The sequence below is a fragment of the Taurulus bubalis genome (genome assembly GCF_910589615.1).
Source record: "Taurulus bubalis genome assembly, chromosome: 14".
NCBI lineage: Eukaryota > Metazoa > Chordata > Actinopteri > Perciformes > Cottidae > Taurulus > Taurulus bubalis.
The window spans coordinates 21124836-21144045 of record NC_136602.1 but is presented as its reverse complement, the minus strand read 5'-3'; the positions used below and the strand labels follow the sequence as shown (position 1 = coordinate 21144045).

General features: G+C 40.8%; 1 protein-coding gene across 1 annotated transcript in view; it reads right to left on the bottom strand.

Annotated features, from left to right (window-relative positions):
• Positions 1-19210, bottom strand: part of cfap46 (cilia and flagella associated protein 46) — a gene marked incomplete at both ends in the record, with an annotated part of 58193 nt that overhangs the window by 29458 nt on the left and 9525 nt on the right. Inside the window, 22 exons of the mRNA XM_079229809.1 lie at positions 143-292; positions 607-667; positions 761-859; positions 1304-1452; positions 1872-2033; positions 2365-2487; positions 2587-2810; positions 3465-3618; positions 3861-4044; positions 4150-4288; positions 4611-4683; positions 6007-6145; positions 6276-6407; positions 6776-6957; positions 7768-7878; positions 10225-10374; positions 12883-13084; positions 14572-14784; positions 15993-16105; positions 17530-17648; positions 17821-17945; positions 18480-18609. Of these exons, the coding sequence (XP_079085935.1) occupies positions 143-292; positions 607-667; positions 761-859; positions 1304-1452; positions 1872-2033; positions 2365-2487; positions 2587-2810; positions 3465-3618; positions 3861-4044; positions 4150-4288; positions 4611-4683; positions 6007-6145; positions 6276-6407; positions 6776-6957; positions 7768-7878; positions 10225-10374; positions 12883-13084; positions 14572-14784; positions 15993-16105; positions 17530-17648; positions 17821-17945; positions 18480-18609 (3134 nt within the window). The remainder of the gene's footprint in view (positions 1-142; positions 293-606; positions 668-760; positions 860-1303; positions 1453-1871; positions 2034-2364; positions 2488-2586; positions 2811-3464; positions 3619-3860; positions 4045-4149; positions 4289-4610; positions 4684-6006; positions 6146-6275; positions 6408-6775; positions 6958-7767; positions 7879-10224; positions 10375-12882; positions 13085-14571; positions 14785-15992; positions 16106-17529; positions 17649-17820; positions 17946-18479; positions 18610-19210) is intronic.

Sequence of the window (19210 nt, the reverse complement as noted above, 5' to 3'; positions counted from 1 at the left end):
TAAATCAAACAATTTGTAAAGGAGAAAGTACAAATCTACTGTGTCAAATAGATTTCTGAGTGAGAGGATTTTTCTTTTTTTCAAAATTCCATGTGAGCAGGGGCAATTGGTCAGACTTTGATCTTCTTTGGTTTCAACTCACCATAGCCACAAAGTGGGCCTCTGCTAGGAGCTGCCTGGCTGGTTGAAAGAGCCCAAGGCTGAGGCAAACCTCAGCTTTGTCCAGCCAGATGTCCTGAGCACACACATCCCTCTTCTGTCGCCCAAGCCCAGGCATTTCCACCTCAGCTCTCTGAAAGATCACCAAAAATAGACAATTTACTTTTTATAGAAATTGATTTAAATGGTAAAATGATAAAGTCATGTTTTTAACTGCTAACTTGTTATACATTTAAGACACACTGTATACAAGTGCAAAACACACACACACACACACACACACACACACACACACACACACACACACACACACACACACACACACACACACACACACACAATCATCTGAGAAGTAATACAACTAGAGTAAATCAAACCTTGTTCATGTTAATAGTAATTTATTTAAGATAAAAATAGATATATCTATTTTGTCAGAAGCAGGCTGACCTGATTGGCCGCTTTGTGAAGGCCTCTTCCCTCCTGTGAAAAAGCGATCACTTTGTGGCATCTGGAACCATGAACATAATATCACAGGTCATTAAAAGCAAAATTTACAACCAATAAATATGTACAATAAATATGTACGGCCGTGTTGTCATACCCCATTTGTTCTTGTTCTTGGATTTTACTCAGATTCAGGAGCTTCTCCTGATACGGTGAATGGGTCTCCAAACCCAGCTGACTGCAGCGCCTCACAATTCTAATTGGGAGGGGAAATAGAGCAACACAATCCCTTCATCATTTCTAAAAGTAACTAATTCCACCATAAGTTGATGCTTATCAGTTCTGGGTTTGGACTGTTTACTGTGAGTAAAGCAACAGTTTGACTTTAGTTGAATCTTTATCTTGCAGTGGGACACAATTCAAATAAAGTCAATTGAATTTTGGAAAGGGCCTGAAATATAAAAAAAACATCTCCATTTTAGCATTGCACTTCCATTACATTTTTAGACTTGCGATGTTCAGTTAAAAAAAGGATCGAAATCTATGCAGCATAACCAGAGATATCATGTTTTTAATACCATGAATTCCCATTCCCTGTCAAAACCTGGCGTCTAGATTACCCACAATGCAACTGGACTTCAGGACAGTTCGGTTGGTGTGTATGTCTCTCACATGCAGTATGATTCATCAGTGTTCTTACCTAAGTCGGTAGAGGTCGGAGAGGCTCGTCCTATCCAAGAGGTCATGAGCAATGGTCTCAGCAAGATGCATTATGGGTAGTGTCAGGTGGTCGAGTGAGAGTGAGCAGAGCTCTTTTTCCAGAAGGTCGAGGTAAAACAGGCTTTTAGTCTGCAGCCAAACAAAATAAAAAAATAAAGAAATAAAAATCATATTCTTACAGGCATACCCAAATTTGTTTTACATATTAATACTATCCGGAAGTGGCCGGCGGTGCTGACCTGCAATTTCCTAATGTATCAAACCCAATCTCATCACATACTTCCATCACATTCTGGTGGTACATCCACAAACAAATTACAGCACATACTGAAGTTTCAACCTTATAACATCTTCATTTCAATAAATACACTTCCTCTTCACCAACAAATGACAGCTTCTTAGAGGGATAGGGACACCAAGTGGATGTTTTCAGCAGCTGAGCCTTTCATTCTATATCACCAGCAGCTACGGTCCCTGCTACGCTGAAAACAAGACTGAAATCAGAGACAATACCACACACGGTATAGTGATGACACTGAGAGACCTGCCTGCTTTGTAATGCTGTGTATGTTGATACAGTGGGGGTTACTGTTGGTTCTGAAGATGTGCCTGGCCTGTTCAGGACAGACGTAGCGAGCCCAGTCCTGTGGGGTGGAAGGGAGTTCCTGATCCAAGACAACGGGTTTAGGTATCTCCTCCACAGGGGTAGGCTGCTGCAATAGATAAGACACAGAATATATATATTTTGTTGTTATTACTAAATGTAAATACCTCTCAAGAACATTTTTACTGACACAAATACAGTAGTTCATGTAAATACAATGCACAGTTTCAGTATTGTGAAGTCTCAGGCAAAAAATTAAATGTTTGAACTCATAATGAACATTTCAAAGCTTTGTTTCTTTTTTTAAAATCATACAGACTGAGAGAGTAAACAATGACAAACAAGTTAAGTAACCACTTTAAATAAACACCTAGGGCTTTACACTAAGCTGTGTAAATCAACAAAATTCAAAATTGAATTTGAGCGATAAAACTTACATCTTTTCCTTTTTTGCCTTTGCCCTTTTCTTTGCCTTTTTTGGATCCAGCAGAAGCCGGGGGCTGGGTTGGCTGGTTGTTTGCCATCTCATTGGAAATCTCCCAACCTACGGCCATGGACACCTGGAGTGACAGACAGTGCACATGCTCAACTTAAACATTTGATTATGCACTTGAAAAACGGCCTCATCGTTCACGTTGTCCGAGTTGAACATGCAGTACCTGCCATATCCGAAGCACAAAGACAGAGGCTCTGAGCAGGTTCAGCTGGTGCTCAGGTGAAGTCTTGTCGGCCATGACAGCGAGCAGAGTGTGTGCTCGTGCCAAGCTGTCAAGGCGTCCCACCTCCTTCAGATTGGACAAACTTTCTGTCAATAAGGATCCCCGCACTCCCACCAGGGACTCACAATCCACTGAGCTCAAATCCCTTTTTTTGAACTTGTCCTCTAGTGGAAAAACAACATAAAAGATCAACATTGACAAAGAGTTGAACAGAAAACAAGAATAATATGTAAGTATAATTGAACAGCATCATTACACTAAGAATCAGGAATAAAGCTAACAATACAGCGGCACGTATCTCTAGAACTAGTTTCCACTTTTCCTATTATTTGGGTGTTCGGTTGGTCTCTCTGGGAATAGTTAACGGGGCTCCTAGCAGGAGAACACAAAGGACTTCTCGCAGTCTTTTAAATAGTGCTATGCTATTCTCAGTGGGTTACCCACATGGGAGGTTGAGAAATCTGCTTCTTTGTCTGGTCAGTTCCTTTTCCTCTGAACAATATGTGTCTGGTTCAATGCTTACACAATCTAAATGAGGGCACAAACACATTCCATTGCTGATGCAACTATCAAAAAGCTGTGTGACGGCTCTTGTCTGGATCAGACGGATCAGATAGTGCTGAGACTGACACTGACACTGTGTAGAAACCCTGAGATACCCGTTTCATGCCCATACAGGTCCCTCAAGGGGAATTCTAACCACCTGTTAATGTTTCCTCTTGGTTTTAGAATACACAGTAGCATAATTAACACAACTAACTGGTCAATAACACTGTTGTGTCATCATACAATGAACGAGATGAGTCAATGCATTTTACCTAATCCCTTCGTCTGTTCACTTTCCACGTGTAAAAGGATGTCTATGGCCCACTGGACCTGGTGTTGGGCATCGGCTTTGGGGAAGTTGTGACAGTACAACCACCCTCCAAACTCTAGCAGAAGGCTGACCTTCTGCCACTGAGTCTCTTCACTCTGTTCACAAACACAAATGTCAATCAAATCACGTTGCACTGACATAGTGGCTCCACATGATGGGGCTAGAGATCTAGCTAAAAATATTTTAGAAATACTTTGCTCAGTGGAAAAAGATGGCACGGTAAATAAAAGGATGAACTTTAAGACTAGAAATGTTATAATATGACTGATTCTATCATGATCTATCTGCTGATGTATCAGCTTTGGGTTATTACACAAAAATGGTGCCAGATCATTACCAACAGAGAGGTGATGGACTTCTGATAGCAGGTGAGCTGCTGGGTTATTTTGTCGGCATACAGAGCCACCTGGTGCCACATCAATGAACAACACTGCTGTTCTTCGTCTTGGAGCTTCTGCATGTCCGTCAGTACACATTTCCCCAGTTGAGCTTTTACCAGTATTCTGTGTTTCAGCATATGTCTGAAAAAAACCCACAGAGGACAATACGAATTTTTCCTGTCTGTGTCCCTTCCTAGTCCTTCTCATATCTATTCCCTCCCATGTGTTTTGTTATATGTTACTCACAGACGGTGTCTGGTGGGAGGCATGTCTCTGATAGCTTGGTCCAGCAGCTGCTGAGCACTTTTCCAGTCTGTTCTTTCAACGTGGATGTGGAGCAACAAACTGTAAATGGCTGCTCTCAGGGTGAGGTCCTCCTCATCTACTCACATGCAGAGATGCACAGCAATTCTATTTAGATGATTGATCTGTGTTGTCATGTACGTGTGTGTTCATAATGCAATTATCAATGGCGATTTAAGAAATCCAGCTCTCCTATATTGCCCATCCAAATGCAAATGTCACAATTGTTTAGAACAACGTGGAATTAATGACAATTTCTTGTTCCATCCATTATTTATAATATAGAAGTGCATAGGCGCCCAATCAGATTCATAGCAGGAAGCAAAACAAAACATGAAGCCATCTAAAAATGATCAAACAGAAGTTTCCCAACGGAACCATGTCAGGGTTCTTTTACCACTCACCTGTTGCTTCATGTTTAGAGCTCCCAAGAGGTGGTGCTGTCAAGGTCAGCAAGCTTTTCACTTTGCCTTGTTTCTGAAATAAAAAGGGAAAGGATTAATACTTAAGTCAGCAGGAAGGGGGATACGGCAGGAGAGTGTTGCTGGTAGTGGTGGTTGTTTGGTCGTACTTAAAAGCTCACTGACGTATAACATGAATTGCTATTTGACCTTGCCCTGTATGTCATACCCTGCCCTCTTATCTGTAAATCCCCTTCCACAACCAGAGCATGTCACGATACTGGGTTCACTTATCCGGGGGAGGTAGTCATTTTCGATGTTCACACTTGGGCATCTATGCAGAAAATAATCCCATCAAGTCATTAAAGCATGTTGGGAAGACCACAACTGATGAACATCATTCCAGATCCTCAAATGAGCTCCCTTTAATTATGGATTCAAAGCTATTTTTCATTTGAACGAGTGTTTATCCCCCTGGCTGGATCGCTTTCCACAGGCAGCACTTGGGAGATGCTTTCTCACACTTCTCCCTTCAAGAAAATATGTTTCATCAATTAAAGATGACTGAGCAAGTTTGAGAACTTCACCGCCTATTTTACTCAGCTTTAGAGCAGCCAAACTAAAGTTGTTGGGAAATAAATAGCAGAACATGAAAGGTCAGTTTGGCTGTCATTCAATTCTTGTTTTGCTCACTTGTTATTCATTTTGATGCTCGTACATATTTATGGCAGAACTTTTGTCCTGTCAGCAGCTGGCATGACTAAAAATTGGAAGTGTCAGGAAAGACTTGTCTGATGCTGGGGCTGGAGCATTTCAGCAGAGGGGCAGACTCTGTGTTGTTGCTTTCCCTTGTTGCATCGCTCCTTCTTAGCAGTTAAGTTGCACTGCTAATAATGCTTAGTTGTTAAACATAACAGAAATGCAAAAAAAGGGTAGCCGTGGGCCATTTTATGTTAAACCAGGTGCTGAATAACAGATTCTGTGGAGTGTCTGCACACTAGATTAAAGCTTGCAGTAATTGTAGTAGAAAATGCTACAACTCCTCCATTTAAATATCTTGAATATTTATAGATGCATTGAAATATTAAATAGACATTTAGCAAATTCTATAACCTTTGTTGAAACAATTTCAATTTCAATTTATCTGGAGGGTCACTTTGTGTGGAGCTGTATAATTTGTATCTACAACAATGTCATCATGTTTGTGCTTACGTATATATAATATAATCAAAACATATAATATATACATACACACATTAACAGGTTTGCTATTTGCTTGACGAAGATCTGGGTGCACGTGACACCAACATGACAAAATTCATCGATATGGGTGAGAGTGAATGTGTAAATATTACTGAAGGAGGGTCCGCACGTTTGCATGCTTTATGTTGGTGTTAACCAGAGCAGACAGGATCTTTTCCAGGGGTTCTTGAAGCTGCCATCTTTCCTCAGGAGTCTGAGTCAGGGGTAGACATGTGTTCCAGTAATGCCTGGCAGCTGCCACGCACAATGCTGGATGCTCTGCCTTCTCTGCATTGCTACGGACACGAGAAGATAGCAAACACATATAAGGTTTGGAAATTGAAAAATGTAGAGGGACCAGAATAAGATAAGATTTTGTAACTTCCTTAGGAATTAGTTGATACATAATATGTCTGCATACAGCACCTGACACTGGACAGAAGCAGCTTCATAGCCTCCCTGTAAGTGTGTAGATCTCCACTAGACTCATGGACCAAAGTCAAACCTCGCAAACAACCAGCAGTGCTCAGCATTTCGTTCACCGCAGTCGGGCCGTACCTAGAGACATGAGGAAATGCATTAGCTGCCTATCAAAGTCAAATCAATCAACCAAAATGAAAAAATAATAATAATGAATAATGACATGGCGTACAAAAATCTGAACATATGCATACTCGTTCAAAACTTTGAAACTTCGTGCAAAAAAAAAATCATCAACTGCAATACATGGAATAGGCACAAGATGTCACTTGCTCCTCACAGAGCTTTGGAAGCAAAAATCTCAACCACTCCCAACACCCACCTAGTGCTCCCATAACAAAGCACACACGTCATCTCTCTTACCCATTTTTTAAGACAGATCTACCCCGGCATTTCTAAAATTCTCATATTGTTTAAATCAATTGTAATCTGCAGACTGCACTTACAAAACATGGGGCATGGCGTTTAGGCTCTTTGCTGCGGCTCCTTCCAGCTGCAGAGCGCTCTCGGTGCAGCACAACACCAGGCTGTGGTCCTTGGCATGGTGGCAGCAGGCAGCCAGCTGGCACCACACCTGCAACTCCACCACGGCGTCAGTCCAGCTGCATTCAGATGCCATGCTCACCAGCTTTTAGGCGAGGAGAGAGAGAGAGAGAGAGAGAGAGGAGGAGGAGGGTGTGGGGAAAAGAGGGGAATATTGAGTGAGAGAAAAGATGAGAAGAGGGAGGGATGAGAAAAAAGATGGGATGAATTTAAATTGGGGGTGGGGGGTGGGAGTAATGTAGTCAGAGAATGGAGAAAAATGGGAGGAATGAGTGATGGAAAGGCGAAGAGTGTGATGGAAGACAAAAAGCAGAACAGAGATGAAGAAAGAATTGGCGAGGGGGACAGGAGGCGGTGAGCAGAGGAGTTGAGTACAAAAAAGTAAAGACAAGCAAGCAAAATAAAGGACAAGCACGGAGTAGAGGTGTGAAGTTTATTTTAATGAGGTAATCAGGGATGGAGGGATAGGTAAATGAATGATGTGAGTGATTGGAAGAAATTAAACATTAGAAGGAAGAAGATGGACAATTGGAAAGAAAAAGGAAAAGAATGAACGGTGATGGAATAAAAAAAAAAAAATTCTAAAGAGGGGAAGGAGTGAATGAAAACTGGGAGAAAAGGAAGGAGGAGAGCTGAGGAGACATGTACGGACAAGAGGACACAGAGACAAAAGATATACACGTGTAGAAAAAGGTCAAAGGGTCGTTAAGCATCAAGAGAGGGATTCTCCACAGATTTGCGAAGTTTCGATCCAACCAACGCATTACTATCAAGGCAGCTGCATTATTTCTGGAGATAGTGACACATGATGAGATGCAGACAGTGTCTGTGTGTCCGTGGTTCCACCTCGGCATCTGTTGCCGCCATCTGGGCAACAGCGAGGAGACGTACGTACCGACGAGAGGCCGGGAACAGAGAACTCCGTATGCCTCGGGTTCCGGTTGCACTGGAGCATCTCGACTGCAACCAGCACGCTCGTCATCGCCGACACCTTCTCGTCCTCGCACTGCAAAAACGGGAAGAAGACAATGAGCAGTGCGGTCTCCTGCTGCATCACCAGTCCCTTAAATTTAATTATAGAAAAAAACATATACATGTATTATTACTTGCTCATAAATCAAATATGAACCTGCAGAGGGATTATTTTATCTAGTGTCCCAAGAAACCTGGATGACCTCGTTGATGATGTATGACTTGCTATTGTGTGGAAAATGTGTTGATGAATGATTTATAGAGATTAATGATTAAAAAAAAACAATTTATTTAAACACTGCATTTCTTAATTTGAAATGTGAGAAACAAACCTGGTGTCGATGTGACTCAAAGCACATCAGCCTGAAGCGACTAATGTAGGACAGAAAATTCTTGGCCGACAAATGGTCGAGGGATTATGGTGACAAATTAAGAGCTTTCCCCACATTTCTGTCCCACTGTCGCACAATCAAGAAACATGACATGCAGAGATGATCGCAGTCCAGCGGATACAATGCTGTAATATGGATGCGGTGGAAGTACCTACTGCATCAAAGAGATTAATAAAATATGTCAGGCATTATCAGCTACAATATTATAAGCACATTAAAAAAGAACCATAATGTAATACAGGATACATTATGCCTGTGACATGATTATGTTATAACAACAGTTCACTCCTCTTTACATTTCACATTTTCTTGTGGTGGACTACAAAAGGTTTCAAAACAGGTTTTCTTAATCTCAGACGTTGTATACATAAGGGTAACATCCCCCTCCAAGAAATAGAAAATAACAGCGTAGGAAAATATAAAAATGCATCCCTTCTCATATCACACAAATTGCAATACTGAAGGGTTTTTGGATATTATCAGCTGTTGCAGCAATGCTGGGTTAAAGCCATTAACCACAGCAAAGTGCAGCTGCAGGCCTGGCCTGTACCCTCTGCTGCTTCTGCAAAGACTATAATAATGCGTGTTGCAAATCGCTGACACACTCACAGCAAGAAGAGCAGGACAATGTCGAGTCTGGAGGAGAAGAAGAAGGAGACGGGGAGAGTAGTGGAAGTGAAAGGCGCTCTAGCTTGATCAAAGTTTTCTAGTGCGGTGAGATTTCTGCTCTGATCATTTTGGATATACTGGTGTTTTGAACATGTTCCAGGACTCATGTGCTCCACCTGTTATCCATGTTTTACTCCCTTCTCTATTTGAGGATCTAATTTCACAAGACTCATAACAGTTTGGCATGGTACCTTTGTTTTCTCCAATACCCAACTGTCAGTCCCTCCAGAGTGTGGGCTGTGAATTATAATAAAAAATGTTCTGCATTGTTTGGATCATTGTGTTAATAAATATCTTACAAGTTATAATTCATTTGAAGATATTCAATTCATTTCAAATAGTTATCTGTTCCATCCAATTGATACAGTGATTTCAAAACTTCATAAAAATTGTCCCAACCGGACTGGAAATATGACCAATTCGGATTTAAATGGACAGAAATATATTCAGCATCCTGGATAACCCAGAGAAAGCACTCCAATATTGTATAAGTATTTGCTGAAATACATATTATTATGCTAATTAATGTGAATAATGCTAATTGCCCCAAATAGTTAGCCAGCAGCTTCTAAATGCGGGGGAATCATACTGTACATTTCTAACATAAAACCATGGGGTATATAGGGCTCTTTAGACTGGAAAGTGGACTAATTTAGCAAGATTTAGTAATGATTTCTGAATACTGGAACTGGTACCCAACTAGAACCCAATCCTGGATACAATGTAATGAACACAGGGTCCCACTCTTCCCTAGAGATAATTATACAGCGGTGATCTAGCTGGTATGACAGACAAGGATTGCGCCACAAACTAGTATGCTCCTCCCTGTGGAAGGTAGATTTAAAAGACTAGATTCTAGAAAAGAAGGTTGATTTGAAAGACGTGCAGTCTGTGGCTATAACTTGCCATCCATGAAATGATCTCCTACAGGCTTAGAAATGGTGACAATCATCATATGTCACTAGAAGTGACTCATATGTACGTTTGAAAGACACTATAACTTATATTATTGGGAGTTAGCAGTCTATTCAGAATACTATTGTCCATAAACTACCATTTGAACGTTAATATGATCGTGCACATAACTAAACCTTGAAATGTTATACATTTTAGGAGCTTTGATAGATAACCTAATAGTTCATTCTCAGCAAAAACTTAAAAAAGGAAAATATTTATTTTTCCAAGACAACACAAGTTTTCCAGGACATAACTCTCATTTTACAAGTGTTTTCCATGACCGGAAAAATAGTTTTTCAGAATTTCCAGGCCCTAAACACGAATCAGCGAAGACAGCTTTGAGCTGATTCAGAGAATGGTACCTCATCTTTAGTCTCCATCTTTGAGCCAATGTCCTGCTGCAGGAGCCTCTTGACCCGCACCCATGTGGCCACCGCCTGTTTCCTTGCTGCAATGGGGACGGCCTCCCCTGAGGTGTTACAGGTGGATATGCGAAGGGCGTAGTCACACAGCTAAAAGGAAGTGTAGAAAACAACAATGAGCTTGCATTCCATCAGCCTGAAGCACGTGGTACGGTATTAGCAGTCTGAGAAGCTCAGTAAGCAGAACACAACATTAACAGTGAGGATTCTGCATAATCCGAAATGACATTTACAATTTAAATGTAGACCCTAGTGTCTATCAAATACCATACATTGTGCCATGTATCTTTAAGACTCTACAGACCCTGGCCTTTCCCCAGCCCAAGGCCCTCTGCCAGCCTGCCAGCCGCAGACACGGCTGACATACACAAAAGCTTCCAGAAAGACTTTGTTCAAGACAGACATTGTATCTGACCCCGCTGTGCTGTCAGCTATTTTTAAAAAATGCATTGGAAAAGATCACTTTTTTATCTTTCCTCCAACGAGGAAACAGACATGGTGGAATTTAGTTAATAATTCACTGATAAAGGGCCTTTCATCTGGAGTTAGAGCTGTTATTCATGGTGGATAATTTCAATAGATGTGACTGTGTGCTGATGTGTGCATGGTTGGATACGTAATGTGTGTCCACAGTACAAGCAACGACAGGCATCAGTTTGGAGCCTCATGTCAGCGGCTTCCGTTAAAAACGAATTGGAGACTGTTGCTTTGTTGCATAGAATGAGGAGGCCTCAACTTTTCATCTGTGATGCTCGAACATTCGTCATGTCGTGTCATATGCAGAGAATATTGTTTTTGTTTTGTTTCCCAGGCAAGGTCTACCTTTCGTTCCCGTTCCAACACGTTTTTTAAATTTTTTGTTATCATCCTCGATCATTTTCTTTTTCATCCCCATTATAGAAAGACGCCCTTCAGTTCCAGCCCCTGTAGTCTCGTCTGTTTTTCTGAACCAATTACCTTTTGCCATAATAATACCAGGCCGAAGGGCTGAATTACAGAACATGGATTTACAAGAAGCTCACTAGCCAGCCATATTTTATGGAGGATGACATGAAGTGTGATAGCGTAGAAGAGCATTTGAGCCATCTGAGGGAGGCTGAGCAGTTACACAAAGACGTATAGCACCATTTTGCATAAAGGACACATAACGAGATCAACTTTTTTGTAATAAACTTCTGATAATAACCTAAATTACTGTTAAAGAACCCATGAAAATGGCCTTCGTACTTTGAGGCCTGAAGGGAGGGGGGGGGGGGAACTTTGCAGTCCTGGGAACAGCTGCTTTTACAACAAGCTAACAAGTGGTATTTGTGTTATTGTAAGCGACGTGGGTGTATCAGCAGGAATAAATCAGTCCAACACGTTTTGGGTTTTCCTCTAGTCAACAAATCCAACTGCACTGCCAAGTCCACGTCTTCTCTCCCCCTCTCTCTTCTTCTCCCCCTCACTTTACCCTCTTACCTCCAGACGCCCGAACAGCGCCGACTAGTGGTCATAACTAATATATGTAATTAAGTTTACATCATACAATTTCACTCTTACATTATCACAGAGGTTATCTCTCTCTCTCTCTCTTATATATATATATAAAAAACAATATAATATATGCAATATATCGAATATATAGCAACACGATCAGCTAATAGGTATCGGGCGATTAATCTGCTATCATCCAATCTATCGTTATTATATTGACCAGTAAAAATCCACCATTGGCAAACCTCCAGTTTAAAACTTTCAAAAGTGTTGACAGTGTGATACATATCTGTACAAAAGATTACAATTTAAGTTTCTGAACACGTCTTGCAAAGATTATGCAAACTCCATTCAGAGATTATACACGCACTCCTTTCAGAGTCTCAACACTCTCCTTTCTGCTATTTTGTGAGATTCTGATCTGTTCTTAAGCTTTGAATGCTGGAATTTTTGTTTTCACAGTGGAAAGATCAGAAACTGAAGGCAAAAAGAAAAAAAAGGAAAAGCAGCTCAAGCCATCACAATCAGCCTGGGAGGGTCAGTCATGTGGGCTTTGCCAAAATGCAACAAATCAACAAACCACAAACCCTAAATGTTCCGTTTTACTTTACTTTGTGATGAACATGAAGGTTCTTTCGGATAGTTGACCTGAAAGTAGTTCTCTATGTTTATAGGCTTTTTAATCTTTGTGCAAATATGGTGATTTCATTAATTGCAAATTAATGCGCATTTAAAGAGTCTTAATATGAATCTATGTTAAGAGAGGGCATTTACATGCTAATTTATAGTGATGTGTGCAGCATTATATGCAAATGCATGGCGACATTAGACATTTGTTACCAACTTTGGTTCTGATTTTATAATGACATATTATATATATAAAACAACATTACTTAGCACACGTTGGCAACGCAGGCACGTTTATTGGTTTGTTTAAAAAGGACGTTTTTATGAGATCAAAGACTGATGCTTCGATAATGTAACTGAAAATGAACACACAAAAAAAAAAGGCTGTGTTTTTCACAAACACTTCTATGGTACCGATTATGAAATCTATTGATGAAAACATTTCGTCATGCACAGCCACAGACAGGTTCCCATTAGCTCCACAGACTGACGTACCTCTGATGCCTTGCGGACATCCTGAAGGGCAACAGGGTCAAAGAAAACCACGTGGACACTGGCAGACTTCTCCGTCCCCCTCTCGTGTCTGTTTCGACCCTTGTCTCCTGGCGGGGCTTGCTCGATTCTGTCTGGTCCGCACAGAGGCTGAATCAATCCCCGGGCCACGGCATCACAAAGCAGCACGAACAGAGTGCGGTTCCTGAAAAATAAAAATATCAAGCATGCTCCAAACTGACATCATCTGGGAAAACAAGCACTGGAATTTGGGCTTAAAGGCCAAATAGCCTTGTTTGTATATTCTACTCCCTCCTGAAAGTATAACAAAAACGTACCACAGATTTGGACAGCAAAATATATGTTGCCTTAGCTACATTGATATACTCATTACATGAGTATATCAATGAATCGCAATGTTCACACTATTATGTTTATGCCCAAGGACAGCTTGGTCTGTTTTCATGAACATTCACTTCTTCGTTCTACACCCAGAAACAAGAGCCAAGCTTCAACCGCCTGTTTTTTTTTGGAGAGTGAGCTCCAGAGCCAGAGACTAAATTAACAAACGTTTTTTTACAAGTCAACTCCTAGCGTGCCTAAAAGGATTTTTCTGAGTGTACATATTGGAGTTATCAGCTGAAAATGTTATAGTTTTCAAATGTAAAGACTTTGTTTGCAGAGTACTCAACTGAATGTTTGAGTAAATCTGGGGTTCACAACCTTTTCCTTGAGGGACCTCTTTTCTATCATTGAGTAACATTGATGCCCACTGAGTGAGTTCAATATTTTATGGATATTTCATTTTGTACTCAATAACAGAACAACTGATAAACTGTTCAATTAACACAACTAGTGAACACAATAACTGCAGGAAGATTTGGATGAATTTTGATCATTTCCTGTGACTATTGCATCAGAAATAAGTTTTCCTGTTATTTTTGTAATTTTAGTTTTAATACAAACTAAATAGGCTTTTTTTTGTTCTTTCACCCTGACTCTTGGCCATTGTTATATTAGCTCTTTGGTTGTTTTATCCGCATATTTATTTAATGCATACAGTATTAAGGTTTTCACCGTGCCCTCATCATGTGGGGATTAGAACAAAAGTTGATATCTTAAATAATATTCCAAACATAACAATAATTTGATTTAGTGTTCTTAACAGAAATAAATGAAAGGCAGAGATACAAGCTAAGTGAATATAATTTTGTATGCGTCGTCTTACACCCCCTAAATAACCAAGAAGGTGAAGCTTTGGATCCCAAGGTTAGAAACCAGTGGAGTAAATGACTGCTGGACTGATTTTCTTTTAATATCAAACAACTGTGGTATTCTGGTTCAGACCTGTTTAAAAAAAACACAAGATGCATTTTTCATTCAGTTCACTGTTGGTGGAACAGCTTGGACTGCAGTAAACTTTGCAAGGACTCCAGGTAAAACACCCAAACTATTCTTTTCAAAGGCGGAACCAATAAACGGCATGAAAATGCTAAATACTCGCCTGCTATTACTTCGCATTAAACTATTCATACCGTCAATACAAATCATTGGATAATGGCTTGATATGAAAGCTCAGACACATTTACCTCATTCAAAAATGAATACAAGTACAACACCCCCGCAGTGTGTAAAAGTCTTGAGTATACACCCTGTGATTACACTTGATACTAAGTTAGAGACCCGGCCTACCCAGTGAACTCTGTCTTTTGGAGCATCGCCACAAGACTTTGGAAGGTGGGAAGCAGGCGCTGGTACTCCCCAGCCGCCAACAAGTGGCTGCTGTAGTTCCACAGGTAAATGGCTGCATTGGCTACCACCCACGGCTCCTTGATCCCGGCGCCGAGCTCTGCTGCACGCAAGAAGCTGGAGGTGGCGTAGGCTGACAGAGCCTGAACCCAATCTCTGGGAGAGAGAGGAGGTGAATAGAAAGTAAGAAAGGGAGATTGAAAAATGTGTTTACTGTATGAGGAGAGAGAGAGAGAGAGAGAGAGAAAACAGTTAAGTGGCCACTGTCTACATTGTGTTGTCTCTAGTCGACAACTAAACTTTTTTTGTTGCATGACGCACAGGGGAGAGAGGATCTCCACCTTGCCAATGTCAAATACGTTACATCAAATGAGGCGTTCAACACCAATTTGTTTGAGCACCTGGATAAAGCTCTCAGCCTGCATTATGTTACAATGTGCTGGAGGTGAAGCGCAGCGGAGCAGTGTTTCCACTGCTGAATGTGAAATGTCAGGTCTTGTCAATTCAATAAAGAAAATAGGCCGTCATGACTTTGTGTGATCCTGGAGCTCTGTGGTGTATATTATCTACAATATCTCTGCCTTTAGTAAAGGTGATAACAGCCTTGTTTAAAACCATGTTTAAACACCTAATTGGTCTGAGAACGGTTTTCTGGGCTGCTGTGCCGTTTTGGTTCAAGAGAATCAAAACCTATTTTAGTTAATGGGTTTGTAGTTTAAGAGATTGCATCAGTTTAACCATAACCTATCATCATCTCTGACGAGTTATGCAATGTGTTCACTTTAAAAGACTGAAGCACAAGTTGTTGTCCTTTGAAACACTTGCATTTTAAAACCACACTAACAGAGACTGCAGTTGACAATGCACATTGAGGCAGTATTTTATATAATCATATATAACATATTTAACCCTCCCGTTACCTTCAAATGTACTAACATCTGTTATCCTTGGAGATTTAACACAACATTTGATCAAATACACGAACATCAGGTTTAATCATTTTTGGGACCTGAGAATTCATTCTTTAAAAAAAATATTACCGGTAAGTCACGGTTTTGTTAAAACGACATAGGATTACAAACAGAAAGTGGAGGAAACATGCTCACTGAAAGCTTATATTGCTGTTATAGCTATTACTAATCACAAATACAACAGAATATTTGAAATGTTTTATATGGTCACGTAATATTAATTAAAATCTGTGATATGAAAATAATGAAACATACAGAGTGCATAGACAAAAGACATAATACAGACAAAATATTATGTGTGTGTGTGTGCGTGTGCGCGTGCGTGTGTGTGTGTGCGCATGTGCTTGTGCGTGTGCTTGTGCGTGTGTGTGTGTGCACACATTGTGTTTTCACCTGTAAACAATCCAGTGTGGATCCTCTTCAGACGCACACAACTCACTCTCCACTGCGGGGACAACCGGGCCATTGAGCTGAACCCCCTCCGTTAGCAGCTTCTGGACTGTGGCCTTGACAGGACAGAATACTTTCATTTATCAACCACAAGAGCCGATATGAAAGATGACTTCCTGTTTTGACATGTTCATAATAAAACGAGGAGAGAAGACTTCCCGCTATGGGAAAGACAGCTTCACCAGAGCCGCTGAAGCTCAGCTGCAGCGGCTAAAAAAGAAACGACTGGTGAGCATTTTACTCCAGCGGACAATTCGGATAAGCCAAGAGGAACCCGTCTTCATCATCAGACTGAGACGTAGGTATCTATTAAATTAATTAATTATGACCCCAATTCTCAAAAAAGAATACCAGTGTACCACGGAACAAAGAGAGCGCTACATGAGAGGAGCAAGCCAAGACGCTACAGTGCAAGTCAGTTCTGACAAGGTCATGTAGTTGCTGTGGATAGTTGTCTCCATTTTCTTCAAAGTGCTGTCAAGTTAACATCTCTATGGACTTAATAAAGACTTGGAGCTGCAGGCTTGATGGGAAGCAGGATTCCACAATGAGACAGGCTTATAAGACAAGCACAACAATCTCTGACTCCAACAAATCAACATCTACCTCGGGGCTTGTTTAAAATCCCATAATGCATGTTTACTCCTGCAAGCAGTCTCACATTACAAAAAAATAAAAAATTCTAAGACAATTCCTATGATCTGCGATAGCTAGAAGAGTTTTTTGTAAACATGAACACCTCCATACAAAAACATCTGCAAGCTTGACAAAAAAAGCTGGCAGAACCAGGAAATGTGAACGTAGTCCTTCCACTGCTCTTGGTAAATTATGTACATTAACACGAATAACCGAAAAGGGACACAATCAAAGTGGTTGTGTCTGATCCGTAGAATAAAATCAATAGATGAGTGTATTATAAAAAAAACTGAAAACCGGTTTGTGTCCCTGGGAGATTCACCAATAATTCTATGGGTCGTCTTCAGTCGCCATTGGTTATAATGCTTAAGATAAGTAAATTTTCCTACTATTTATGATCGGCATATTTTCAGCAATGGCCATTCAGTGTATATACTAGTTACCTTTCTATAGTTTGTATTGTTAGTGGCAGAGTCCACCATTATAAAGCTGGATTCAAATGGCCGTCACAGGAAACAATACAGTACAACAACAAGTGAAAAACTAAGGCGAAAGTCTTGTAGTGTGAATTAGGCATAATGCAGATGGGAACATCCTGTTGCTTCACATTACAATAGGTACAGGGTGTAGCATTAGGGGAGTCTATTGGCAGAAAGAGTCACAGTAAGCTGCTGGATAAATGCTGCTGTCACATATTGGTTTATCTACACAGAAGAGTTGGTCAAAGAGCTTATGATCATCTTCCGTGTACGCAACCACGTTTGTACAACAGGAGCAATGTGTTTTTTGTGGATTACTAGTGCAAGAACATTTGAAAAGTGGGTTTGGGTTGGCAATCACACACCTCAGCACTGATGAAGCGGATTTCGGCTAAAAGGCGCAGTAAGTCCCTCACGCAGATTTGGCCTCGACTGCAAACGCCAAGAGCTTCTGCACCGCTTCCTTCCTCCGAGGTGCTACATTCTGGATCAAACCGACCAAAACGGTGACGTGAATTCTCTCATTAAAAAGCAATACTCTTCATCTTGTATGTACTGTATACATAATACAACCACTACTACTTCCTGTCCATCTCTCTGATATTACAAATATCCCCCCCGGTGCCTTTAAGATATTAGGAATATTTCCATCTTACCATCTGTCTCGGAGATCTTCCATCTCCCATCGTCGTAAAGCAAACAGAATCGACAAGCAGCTCGGCACACATCCCAAACTTCCTGTTTCCTGGCCGTCTTCGCCAGCGTTGCCCACAGCTTCGCTCTGGAGCAGCAAAGGAATAAAGAACGCTTTAGAGATGATACCATCTTAGATGGTGGAGGTCAGAGAAAGGGCAAAGCAGCACATTTTATAAGATCTAAGGTTGGGTGTTTGGAGTGTCATGAATAATACACTTTTCCTTTGGGGAATCTTCAATTCAAGCCTCTTGCCCTCTCCTGCTCATTAAGCCTACAATGTATTATGTGCACACTTTTGTACTGTAATGATATTGGAAGGCAGGGAGCCTCAAATATGCGCTATGAATGGAACAGAAGGTTGACTCCTACAGTCACACAACAACTTTAACTGTAAAAGAGAGAAAACAATCATTGGTATATAATGTTGAGGAACAGCATGGAATAATATATCCAACAAAGCATAAAAGCCTGCTTAATTTTCCAACTGGGTTTCTGGGAAGCCTGACAGCTAAAATAATTGCTAAGAAAACTTTACACTGGCCAGAAGAAGTCGGGCTTTCACTTGTATTAAAAACACACACATGTATCACAATTAATACACGTAAATGTACAAACACACCTTTCTGCATTGTCTGTGTCATCTCCTTGTCTGGCCAGGTGTCCATCCAGCTTCCGCACAGATGTAGAGTGATGCTGCGCCTTCGCAGAGAGCCGAGCCTCTGGTCCAAATCCAAGACTGCCTACGGGAACTAGACAATTGTTGGAAGACTGAATACATAACTTCGATTTGTATTAATGCTACTGGAAAAGCTCCTGCATTTTCTCTAAATAATGAGTCAATCCAATTTTCCGGCAAGTATGCATAACAAAAACTCGAGTCAGTCTGTTACACAACTCCTGAGGTCTAAAGTATTCATAAAACATGAAATAAATGTGCACTAATGTACGTGGTCAGAATGTAATCCTTTTGAGGAAGATACAAAATGTGCCTAATTATGCAATTTTCCAAGAAAGTAACGATAACCACAAGAGTAAATGGCCCATTTCAAACATCGCCTGCTTTTCAAACAGCAACATCGCAGACTTCAATGTAATCACGTCGACAAGTAAGACCCAAAACACAAAAAAAACAACGGAGCATGATCCAGATTTCTAGTTGCACCCGCCTGCAGCAACAGGGTTATTCTAGCATTTGTTTGATGGCCTGAACTACAAAAAGAGGTCTGTGACTTTGACTGGAGTGTTTTCAAAGAAGCAGAACGCTCACCAAAGGAATCAAATACAGTACACACACACACACACACACACACACACACACACACACACACACACACACACACACACACACAC